This window comes from Sinohyriopsis cumingii, unplaced genomic scaffold (assembly GCF_028554795.1).
Source record: "Sinohyriopsis cumingii isolate HCF-2022 unplaced genomic scaffold, ASM2855479v2 utg000741l, whole genome shotgun sequence".
NCBI classification, from domain to species: Eukaryota; Metazoa; Mollusca; class Bivalvia; order Unionida; family Unionidae; genus Sinohyriopsis; species Sinohyriopsis cumingii.
Genome location: NW_028315927.1, coordinates 1,593,256 through 1,605,406, shown reverse-complemented (window position 1 = coordinate 1,605,406; position 12,151 = coordinate 1,593,256). Strand labels below are relative to the sequence as shown.

At 32.6% G+C, this 12,151-nt stretch overlaps 1 protein-coding gene across 1 annotated transcript in view; it reads left to right on the top strand.

Moving 5' to 3' along the window:
* The window catches only part of LOC149773256 (uncharacterized), a 58,126-nt gene that overhangs the window by 27,754 nt on the left and 18,221 nt on the right, over window positions 1-12,151 (top strand). The window contains exons 8-12 of the mRNA XM_089946550.1: window positions 2,723-2,899; window positions 3,689-3,732; window positions 8,380-8,417; window positions 10,008-10,108; window positions 11,275-11,442. Of these exons, the coding sequence (XP_089802676.1) occupies window positions 2,723-2,899; window positions 3,689-3,732; window positions 8,380-8,417; window positions 10,008-10,108; window positions 11,275-11,442 (528 nt within the window). The remainder of the gene's footprint in view (window positions 1-2,722; window positions 2,900-3,688; window positions 3,733-8,379; window positions 8,418-10,007; window positions 10,109-11,274; window positions 11,443-12,151) is intronic.

Genomic DNA, 12,151 nt, shown 5'->3' with positions numbered 1-12,151 from the left:
GCGGTTATTACGTTGATTTACTGAGCAACATGTAGCAATCAGAAATATGTAGCCTTCTGTTTTGAGATACATAGGAAGCGATTAGGATTTCTAATCAGTCCTTATAGAAATATGGTGTTTAAAAGTCGTGAAAGATTAATGTTTAGAAGTGCTCGTATGGGACTGTGATAATCTGTTTACCAAAAACAAAGCTAGTGAGAGGAAGACTTATTGAGAAATGAAACTTTGTGAATCAAGAAAAAGTCGTCAGTTGCTCGAACATTAGTTTCCAAAGTTTCTTCATTTTGATCATGAACATAGGTCTTGCTATCACTATGGATTCATTTCATGAACTCTTGAACTAATACGTGCTATCAGAGGTTATCGAAGTTTGGTCAACATTCTTGTCGTATTATATCTAAAAACTAAGTGCTCATAGGTTTGTGCAGTTTCGTTTCTATCATTTCTAATCCTTTATTGATATGCCTCAGGTACTAACTCATAACCATTAAAGACTAACTCCTTAACCAGATCATAATCAGTACTTTATTTCACGGAGAGTGAAGTGTAAAATGCACGAGATGTGCCATTAAATACAGTTGTCGATAAATAAGTCCATTGTTCCTTTGGCCATGTAAGTTATTCTGACACCAGGTCGACTAGTCCTGACACTAATCTCTGAGTGCTTGGAGCCTATTGAGGTAGCTGTTAGTACCATTTTTACAAGTCTTTGGTATGGTATTCGCGACATCCTGTATCCTAAGCGGACTCTCTAGCCTCTGGGCCACAGGAACGGTCAAAGCGAGAAATGTGTTTTTAAAAAAATATTTTTAAAACATTAAAACCTGAGCTTGGGTGAAAAAGCTGACCGGAATGTGTTACTCCTGCGTCACATATCTTTTATTCCATATTTCAATTTCATTTCTTCTCTCTCTCTTCCTATTTTTGTAGTTACTTCTCTTCGTTTCATCTCTGCCTCTCTCATTTCTCTCTCTTCATTTGTACTTCTTTCTCATGTATCTTTCTCTCTGCATTTGCATATCGTTTGTATCTCTATGTCTCTGCATTTGCATTTTCCTCTCGTCTTGTCCTCTCTACATCTCCCTCTTTGATCTCTCTGCATTTGTATTTCTTTTTCCATTTCCCTCTGTTTTGAACGTTTATGTTCTTTTTTTGTTCTCTCCAATTTTCCTTTTCCTCTTTCTGTGTTTGGATATCCATTATTTCCTACTGAACTGAAGCTTTTTATTTGAACTCTTTGTTCATCTTTCTGAACTCTAATTCTTTCAATTTCCGAACAAATTCATATCCATATTTACTGATCAAACTCAAAATACTAGGATCCTGAAACTTCCTTTTCTGCAAATATTGAATAAAAATATTCTGCATAGTTTGATTTGTTCAAGCAATTTTCATTTAGGAGATATCTCAATGTTCAACAAGCTTATTCAACATTTCAAAACAATCTAACCATTCCTGGGTAGGATTATAAAGAAAGTTCCCCCTTTCAGATGACACTATGAAAGCTTTATGGTTTCAGATAAGATTTCGAAAATATGTAAAACTTAAACCCGGTCCAGTGACTAGGAATCTTTCGAAACAATGTTAATTTAAATTTAGAAGAATATTTTTTAAATCTCTGAAATGTTTAACAGAATATGAAATCTCGTACGAGCCCACAGTGTCTCTTACGACTCTATGGTCTCAAAAATATGTAACAGAAGTACATGTTTCCAACATGTTTAGAAACATCAGAAAGTAAATGTTTTTCCTTATGTTAAAGAGGACCTTACAGTATAATGAGCTAAGTCCCAAATAATCATTAAAACAGTCAAGTAAATACAATTTAAATATACATAACAGAGATCAGGTGTTGTTCATGTTTAATTTGGGGGCATAAAGCCTTTTATATTTGGAGCACATGGGTAGGTGGCCTGAGGTGTTGTTTTCCCCTGGGATCATCAAAAACCTCACACAAATGGCAGATATGGATAGGTTTTTTATTTTTAAAAACACAAATGGAGGATATAGAATGGATGACCTAGTGCGTTGTTTGAAAATGGTGATATTAGTTTGGTGACCTTGTGTGGATTTTTATTTAAGTAGTGAGGAGTTGTTGGCTTAATATTTCGTTGATACATAATTGTATCCTCTGGGTTGGAGTACTGGTATCTGAAATGAAAACAAAGGATAGTCATGGTGAAGACCCAGTATAGTGGTCTTCAATTGTTCTAAACTGTAGGTAGAAGGAGGAAATAAACATTTCGAAGAATATCAACGGAACTATTTATATTTCCTTTTCTTTCCAATGTATCTATCAATCTGAAAGTTAAGGTTTCGTTAGCACATCATCAAAAAGGTTACTTTAACCGTTTTGAAACAAAATATGTTTTAGGTTGCATTATTTTAAGATTTATAACATCTAAATGATAAAGTTCTAGTCGTATCAAATGTGTATCATACTGCTTCGGACAAGGCTTGTCAATAAATATATTAACTCTAAATTGTCCTCACAAATAAATACCAAGCAAGAAAGAAGTTTAAATTTACGTTGAAAAGCTTCCAGCTGACAGTATATGACAAAAAGAAACAATTTTTGCCAGAATTTTACATTTTACATATACCTTCCACCGCTTCATCGAAATTTAAATGTATCAGTTGAAACATTTGGCTATATATATATATATATATATATATATATATATATATATATATATATATATATATATATATATATATATAGACTCATCGATCACTTCTCGTTTCTCGGTCTACATCAAGAGAACGTGCAAATCATCAATGTGAGGGACACTCTGTATTTAAACCACCAGAATGTGAAAATGGCTACACTGACGTGGATCCCTCTTGACACTGATATTGGTGAACACATTGTATGTGTTGACGTAGAAGACACAAACGGGTAAGAATCCCTTTGAGGGTGCAAATGAAGGAGTATAATGTTCATGGTTTGTATACTTTGCTTCAATTTTTACATGTAAAATGGAGGGTAGTTTTAATCCAGAGGCTAGGTGTTTGAACAAGGACTAAACCTGCTCGAAGATGTTTAGAGGCGTTGTTGATATTTAGAGGGCATATTAGTAAACAAGTCAATACATTGGGTAATACATGGTAATACATAAAGGGGAGCAAAATGGCACATACTGTCTTTAATAAAGATCTACATTTCAACCAAAGATCAGGTTTGTGCGCTTTAGATTTTCTTTTGCACTTCGGTGTTGTCATATTATTAAAGCATCATTATTGCAAAGGGTATCTAAAACAAATTCATAGACAGTGAGATCGATATTTACAAGACGATATGTGATACTATCAACATTAGCTTGCTATTTCATTATCCTGCCTTGTTTATAACAGATTGCCTGTTCCATTAAATACCTTCTTTTTCACCGTCAATCAGTAAATGTAATGATTCATATTAGGTAACTAACGTCCTTAAAAGAACTCCCGTATTTAAATCTAACCTTTTCATTCGCAGTTTTGTTTTAAAACTTTAAAGCAAACCATTTTTAATTTCGAGATAATAATGATGAGAACAATGCTTAAATATTTTTAATATGATACAAAGTTAATGTGTTTGTAGATTTGCATAAAATCTGTCATGCAATTGCATAGGTGAATTGAGTCTTATCGTGCATGCATGTTTGAGTGACCTTTGTTTCTGTACACCCTTATTTCTTGTCCGTTACAGCATGGATTCTTCTGATCAACGATGCTTTATGATAGAAGTCAGGAGTAAGTTTATATTGTTTTTATTTTGTTTTATTCCACTGTAAATACATTTTCCTTGATTTCATACCTTTTCTTGAGCCAAATATACAAAACACGCATTTGCTCTGACTTTTCAGCAGATTACCGTTATATAAATCCTCAATCGATATTGCAATGCCAAAACGGAATAACACGTGCCTATCACATCAAAAGAGATTTGGCGAGAGTGAAAATAAGGTATTTGACCGAAAAGGTGGAGACCTCATATTGCTTGTTTCAAAATGATATTAATATCACTTACAAATCATAAAATTTAGTCACTTATTTAAAGTTCTAAAGAGATCATCTTTGGTGCTTAGATGTAACTGATATTTATGTTTTGGTCAACAATAACGAACAATGAAAAAGCCTCAGAATGTGAAAGCTTTTTTTGGCTATATGTGATGTCTTTCTCCATATGCGGAATTTTTGTTACTGCATGATATAGAACAAAACTGGTGTCAGAAAAATGGAGATAGGAAATGTTTCGCTAATTCAAAGTTTGAGAATAAACTGAATCGACCGTTTAAACAATTCATCGAATTTGAAAAAGAACTTTTTAATCTACAAAGGATTGTAACACATCTACCTGTTATAGGAAATAATTGAAACCATGCAAATCGACATAAGATCTCATTCATTTGTTGAAAACTTGTATGCAACTGACTTTTAAAGTTAAATAGTCGGCGTGGTTGATAGGTAACATAATTCACTGTTTTTGTCTATAAGAGGAATAACAAATTTGTATTCGTTTTAAGATGAGTAATGGAATATCAATAAGATAACTGAACCAGATATAAAATGAAGCGCCATTCTTTTAAAACACAATTTTATCATAATTTTAATAAAAACCAAACAGAAAGGACCTAACTGCATGTTATTATTGCTAAATATTGTATTTGCTACAAACAACGATTCTAATACCAAATAAAGATTGACTGAAGGAAATATGGTGCCCCTGTATAGAATCCCTGAATTTAAGTAACGACTAAAATTTAACTCTTCACGTAACCCGAGGATATTGATGACGAATAATGCAAACTGATTTTTAATATTTACGAAATTATGATCTTCTTCAGCGAAATAGTGTCTGCATATTATAAGAAGGCGAAATTAAGACCGTACATTACCTCAATGAAATTACAAATTGATTATCTTCAATCGTTTTGATTTTTATTGAAAATTAAATAAACATATTAAAATTGTTTTGAGAAACTTAAAATTCAATCCGTGAGACTAAGCGAGTGCAATTATGAAGACATTTAGTGAACACAAAACAATAATTTTGTACATTCCTTCACATCGTAAATAATGACTGAACACAGAGACAACAATGGCAAAGGGAGATGCTTTCCTCGTGTGTTGGAAGGCACAGTTATTCCCTTACGAATTACTTCCCTTCAAGAACCTTTTTTCTACTTTCGGTACAAAATATTCACATTTAGCTACAACGTGAATATAATCTGACGTAAAGGAATACATAGGGAATATATGTAATAAGCAAATACACAACGAGCGTGCTATTTAGGGGGAATTGTCGTTTCTTAATTATTGTTAGAGTGGACTGCATTACAGCATAGAGCAGTGGTGTAATGAAGAGGTTAAAATGACAAAATAATGTGTGGTACGTGACAGAGCTAAAAAACGCAAGCAACCGTCGATACTTAAAATAGTTACGTAGTTGAACACTAATGCTGGTGAGATAAACTAAATTATGAAAGACTTGTTGAATATTTAAATTTTTGCATCGAAGAGACTTAGAGATTTTTATGATGATTGGCATTGAGTATTGATGTCGCTACTCTAAAAATGAAGATTGTATATGATAATTGGGAATTAGTATTAATTTCACTACCATACCAATAATAATTTGCACAAGAATTTTAATGGTACATATTTGAAGAATTAATTGGACAAATTTAGCACTGTGTGAAAGCTCAGTTTGATGATAAGACTTAAGAAACAACCCATTCAGGACGGCCTCTAAGACGAGAATGGAAATGTTTATGATTTAAACGGACATTTCTGTTGTTTGATGGAAGCTCGGTAAAATATGATATCAAAACAATTCGGACATAATTTGAATAAATTTGTAAATGTTTCTGAATGTGTTAAAGAATTTCAATTCAAAACGTTTAGAGCAGCGAAACTAGAAAGACAATGATATATTTGATATATTCTTTGTAGTTCAACATGATAGTCCTAATAACTATAAAGTTGGAATCTATTTTTTCACGATCAGTGTAAACCTATGTAAATATAATGAACGACATCAATATATCTGTAAATACGCTTAAATGGTGTCTAAGCACAAACTAATATGGTACAATATTGATACCGCAACAGCCACTATGCATGAAAAAACTCACTAATAAGAAGTCAACAAACTATAAATGCCAGTAGATGTTCCGTATGTTGTTTCTTATAATTTTTAAGGTATAATTGTTACGGAGGTAACCACTGTCGATGGTGCACTGGGAAACAACACAATTACGATTTTTTTAAAATCATAATTGTATCATAAACCGCCAGGTGTCCTATTGTAAGTTTAATTATAAAATGTCTACCATCAAAACAAAACTTGTGTTATAGGAAACAAATGATTATTAATATTATATACATTAATGTTAGGAAATAGTTGAACCTTGAAACCTTCACAACATTAAAGTAAAGACATATACATTGTTAGAATCGGTAAATGCAAACAGCATCCTGTCCATCAGTATAATGCTCCCTGATTAGCAAATAATGATAGTCATGTTAAAGGTGTATAACTTGACTAACATAACGATTGAGAGTTATAAAGGTGGTGGAATTGTTTTAAACCACATGCATACTACGAGGCAAATGACGGACACTACTTGCACAAAAATGGACAGATAAAAATGAATAATTACGATGGGTCAAGATTAAAGGATTTCTTGTGCAACTTTATCCCTGAAAATGGTTGTGGTTCGAATGTGAGGAAATATATGCTTATAAAAGCAATTAATGGACACATGATGAACACAATGAAGTGTCAGAGAAGCATTTGCTAAATCAACCTAATGATTACCATGTTGTTTGGATATCTAAAGTGGATTTTAAGATTTTCTTGCTCGGTTGTGGTTGTTTCAATGATTGATTATTTGCCCTCATATAAATAAATGTGTCTCTCTTGCAATGGAATACTATAAAATTACTAAAATAATTCGATGGGTACTAAAATCAACTAGGCCAAGGATATAATCCACATTTAGAAGAAAAGGAAAAAGTGCCATTCACTAACAAACGTAATTTTTACTTTCATATAGGCTTCGAACTAAATGAGATGTACAGAAGTGTATATTGGGATTAACAGTCATGATGAAAATTCTAACCTGAATATAAATTTATGCCTGAAACACAATATAATTTTGAGAACGAATTTGTTAAGATCTACGAAAAAGCTGCAACCAAAGTTAACAAATGACAAATCTGAGAAGAAAAGGAAATAAGAAGCTCAGTTTTGTAGAGATGACAATGAATATTTCAGATCTCAGAAGTTTTACCATTTGCTAGCAGAACAAATTCTCGCGATGGCTCAGATCATCTTAGATTGAAAATAAGAAAACTAAATTGACAAAATATACGATAGACTAGCGAAACTATATTGAAGGAAGCAGTTGGTGAATGGATTGGATTACAAAATGTTCAGAAGTAAATACATTACCATACGACTATTTTATTGTCTGATAAAATATCATTGTGCATTTATGTTAAGAAATGACAAACATCGCATATGTCATCTCTCCTTTTAGCTATGACTAAATTAAAAAAAGCATGTATCAGTGTGAAAATGTACTGCTATGAATTGCTGCGAATTCACACGATTTCATTTCAACAAAATCTGCCCGCCACTACCTATCCAGCTGATTGACTAAAACATTATTGTTCAGAACCTTCTTCTCATATGCTTGTGTATTGTGGGTAGAGCATTCAGTTAACCATTCTTTCTATTTAACGTATTTCATGTTTCTCCCGTCTCATTTATTCCCACTATTGATTTATATTTGTATAGGCATCAGTCCTTTCCGGATCATAATAAATATGTCTCAAATTATAGTTATTTGTCATTTGAAGAACATCCAGAGAATAGTTAATGCTTAATAAATTGTTGTTAGGAGTTATAAACAAGCCATCGACATGAACATATTAAACAGGTAATTTTCCAGCATTCTTCTTTATCACATTGAATTTATTAACTATTTACTTATAACAAGCGTTCCTAGTTATATGTCTCATTCTGTACAGCTTGCTAGTATACACAAAATCAGAAAAGTTTTGACCATCCAATTAAAACACCACCCAAATGTGCATTATCTCATTATCTCTACATGTCGACAAATCTGTTTTCACGTTTCACTCGTGAAATACTTATATCACGTCTGTGGAAATGCTGATTTGAATAAGATGCAGTTTTGTGCAATTAATTACGCTTTGGGAACTATTACCTTTGTGTCTGGCTGTAACAGCAAGTTTATAGTAGTGACTATAATGAAGTAACTGGAATTCGAAGTACTAGATGAATTTTGTATATTTTCGCATGAAACTTTCTTACTGTTTTAAGCCCAAAAAATATCTGACAAAACGAGGCATACTAATTCTTTTCAGAGTTCCCAAATATGAGTCAGCCACTTCAAATTCCATTGGTATGTATTTGCTGTCAACATGATACGTTGAGTGTGTATGCATGCTCAGATTTGTCTGTCATGAAGCTGCTCTTATCTTTAGTATTTGGAATATTTCCTGTTTCGGTTTATTCCGAATTATTCCAACATTGTGTTTGTACAATTCTTTTACTCTTTGATGCAACAATGCTTCTCAGCAGTGGCGTCACTAAGGTGGTTTAACAGTCATTCTTATGTCACCCCTCTGATGATGTCACCCGGTGCGGTCCGCACCCCCCTAGTGACGCCACTGCTGCTCAAGACTACATTCATGAAATAATGTTCACCTTTAATCGAACTTTTTTCTTTAGTTGACCATGTCTTTCCTCCTTATTCTGCCCAACTTTATAAACCATGTCCTACATATTTTAACTAACAATGTCCTACATATTTTAACTTACAATGTCGTACATGGTTTGAATTAAACAATTTGTATTGCTAATAATCTAACACTGTAATCTGCATTCATAGAATCAGCTACATCATGTATAATGCGTAAAACTATTTCATTCACAAACTTCTAAGGTCGATGCCCTGGAACAGTTCAAATAAACATCGCTTGCTCCAACGAGGACATTGGTACTGTTAAAAAGTCAGCTTGACCTATTTTCTAATGAGCCATTTGCAATTCAGCTGATTTGTATCCTGAATTTGAGAAACTCGAAAAACATAATGATTTATTATAAAGCCTCATATGACACTGTATTACTACATGCTTATTACCTTGCTATATAAGTGATTTATTATTAGGAATCATTCATTCTTGATACTCTGTTGGTCTCGAAAGAGATATATTCATTGGATTTTTTAAAATTAATATCTGTTGTTGGAGCTACGATGGTAAAATAATGAAATAAAGGGGATAACATATGCGGTTACGCAAATTACATTAAAATAAAACAGGTGGCTAGATAAATAATCGATTTTTAGTTGAACATAAAATATCAGCATCAAGTTAAAGCCAACTAGCTGAATTATCAAAACAATCAAGCTTTTATTCCTGTAGAAATATCATGTCAAATGTTGTCTTCTGTTTGTCTTGTCTTTGATTGGTATTTGCCTTTGAAAACGACTCACTTAGTGTCGAAAACGCCGAGGCTAGTATGAAACTAGTTGTGCAATGGTCGTTTTCAGTTTGTTGCATTCAACTTAATCAATCTCTGACACATAGTATCCTTTCCAGGATTCAGTGTACTTGAAAGGACTGTTATTTGCCATCTGATTAGTACTCTCTGTCTGGTTGTCTGTCTGACTGTTTGTCTCTCTGTCTATATGTATATATATATATAAAGAAGAAAATAAATTAGGGAGCAGTGGAGAGGAATTACATCATATTAAAGATCGCATTAAAGACATTATTTATAAAACGTCATGTTAATGATCGCATTAAAGACATCATTTACAAAACGTCATATTAATGATCGCGTAAAGACATTATTTAGAAAACTTTATTATTGCTAAACAAGACTGATAAATTTAAACTTATTTAATTTGATTCAGAACTTCATATGAAAGAAAACTCATGTAAGGTGCGATATTTACAACAAAGAAAATGATATTTTTATTTTTCAGGATACACCGTACATTTTTAATGTTGCTGGAAAGGATGTCCTCTGGTGTAATGTGGATTCTACGTGCACGTTTCCTATCTATGCAAAGACGCCATTCTTTGGGTACTTTCATCTTTGGGTAATTCGTCAGAATAAATTTAACAAAATCAAACAAAATGTTTCGACATTTAGTCACCTACACAAGTTCAAAATTTATATCGAAATCTTTGTTTAATAAATTAGTACTTTTAATTTTATATCTTATGGTACAGATATCAATATCGATTCCACGTTAACTGAAACTTAACTCAAGTGTGGTACATATTAAAAAACAACAAAAATAATTTGCCAACGTTTAATTTAACAAACACTTTTTTCTTCCTCTCAAAAACAATGCATATGCGTGTATGGAAACCTATGACACAAATTCGTTCATTGTTAATATTTAAGACCGATTTGACCTTATTGTTGAATTTTTTAATATGTTACTAGGCTTATGCTGATTCGCATTGCTAAAACTATTTGCCAAAAAGAGGTCACGCACAACACAGAACCCATAGTTATTACCAACACATTGTTGGCACCTACATATACGGACCCTCTTAACCTTTAAGCTTACACTAACAACTTCCTTGAAACAGTTCGAGTGATTCATTTTTGTGTGAGTAAAACCTTATTATCCTTCAAAACCAAATCAGAAGCTAAAGACAACTTTCAACATGTATAGAGAGAAGATTTGGAATAATATCTGAATTTGAGAATATTAATGTATATGAATTACAAATCATCGTAGTTGCTTTTTCTTCCACCGTGGGCTTATAAACTTAAAGTTTATTGACTTTTGTCAAGCCAGAAAAAATATCAGATTTCCCCCCTCATTCAGACCAGTATCTTTTACTTTACTCTAAAAGTGAAAAGAAATCTTGCTGCTGAAATGTTCGCAAGCACCTGGAATGATTAAAACACAATAATGTAGAAATAATTCATGCTGTAATATAATTCTTTATGTTGCCAAAAAATTCGATTACAAGGTATGTATCATTTAAATAGGAATATATATTTAATATTGTACCCACATTAAGTCGATTAGGATTGAATATATCTTTAATATAGTACCCACATCATTTTCATTAGAAATTAATGTATCTTTACTAGAGTGTCCACATCAAATCCATTTGTATTGTATATATCTTTACTACATTGCCCACATCAAGTCTATTAGGACTAGGTGCATATTTTCTATAATATCTACATCAATTCCATTAGGACTTACTATATCTTTACTATAGTGCCCACATCAAGTCGATCAGGATTGTAAGCAGTTTCCTGGATTGGACAGAGATGGACAAGGAGATAAAAAGTAATATTACTACAGGTGTTGGTAGAGGTGACCTAAGGGTTCGACACACATCGGCTGGATCTCCACAAGTGTGCCTGCAAGTGATGGATTCAACAGGGCAAGTTATATTTTGATATATAAGGATATTTACTGGTGAAGGGATATTTCGAGCAGCAGGGATGGCCATATCCACATTTGTTGCGTCGCTGTGCAGGATATTTAGAGAGATATAGCCCAATAACACTGCCAATATTTAAGGTTGCAATGGATTGAAATGCACTGGAATGAAATGAAATATTTGTCCCAAGTAAGGATTTAATAGCTGTAAGTGTACTGGCATAGTCAGGGTTGTCAGGGATTTAACTACACTAAAATCCATGGAAATATTTGACGCAATTAATGATTTAATACATTAAATCGTATAGGCATATACAAGATTGTCATTGATTCACGGCTCTATAATCCATCGAAATATTTGTCCCAAGTAAGGATTTAAGACATAAAATTTGTATTGAGAAACATTCATTCTTACCAAAAGTACACACAATAATTTCCGTGAAGCTCTTAAAAATATTAAGCATGCACTGGTTATGGACCATACATTTATGCTTATTGGATTTATAGACGGTGAAATATTTTATTGGAATCTAATCTGAAGTTTGCGGCAGGTGTACTGTAAGGCAAACTAATTTTAGACTTAATTTCATTTGACCTTCGTTGATATTGTTTTTCTCTCGGGCTTATCTTATTTTAGATATAGACTTTTAAAGAACTGTTGTCGTAAATTGTATTACATTTCAAGTTTCATTGTTAAGATGGAACAAAGT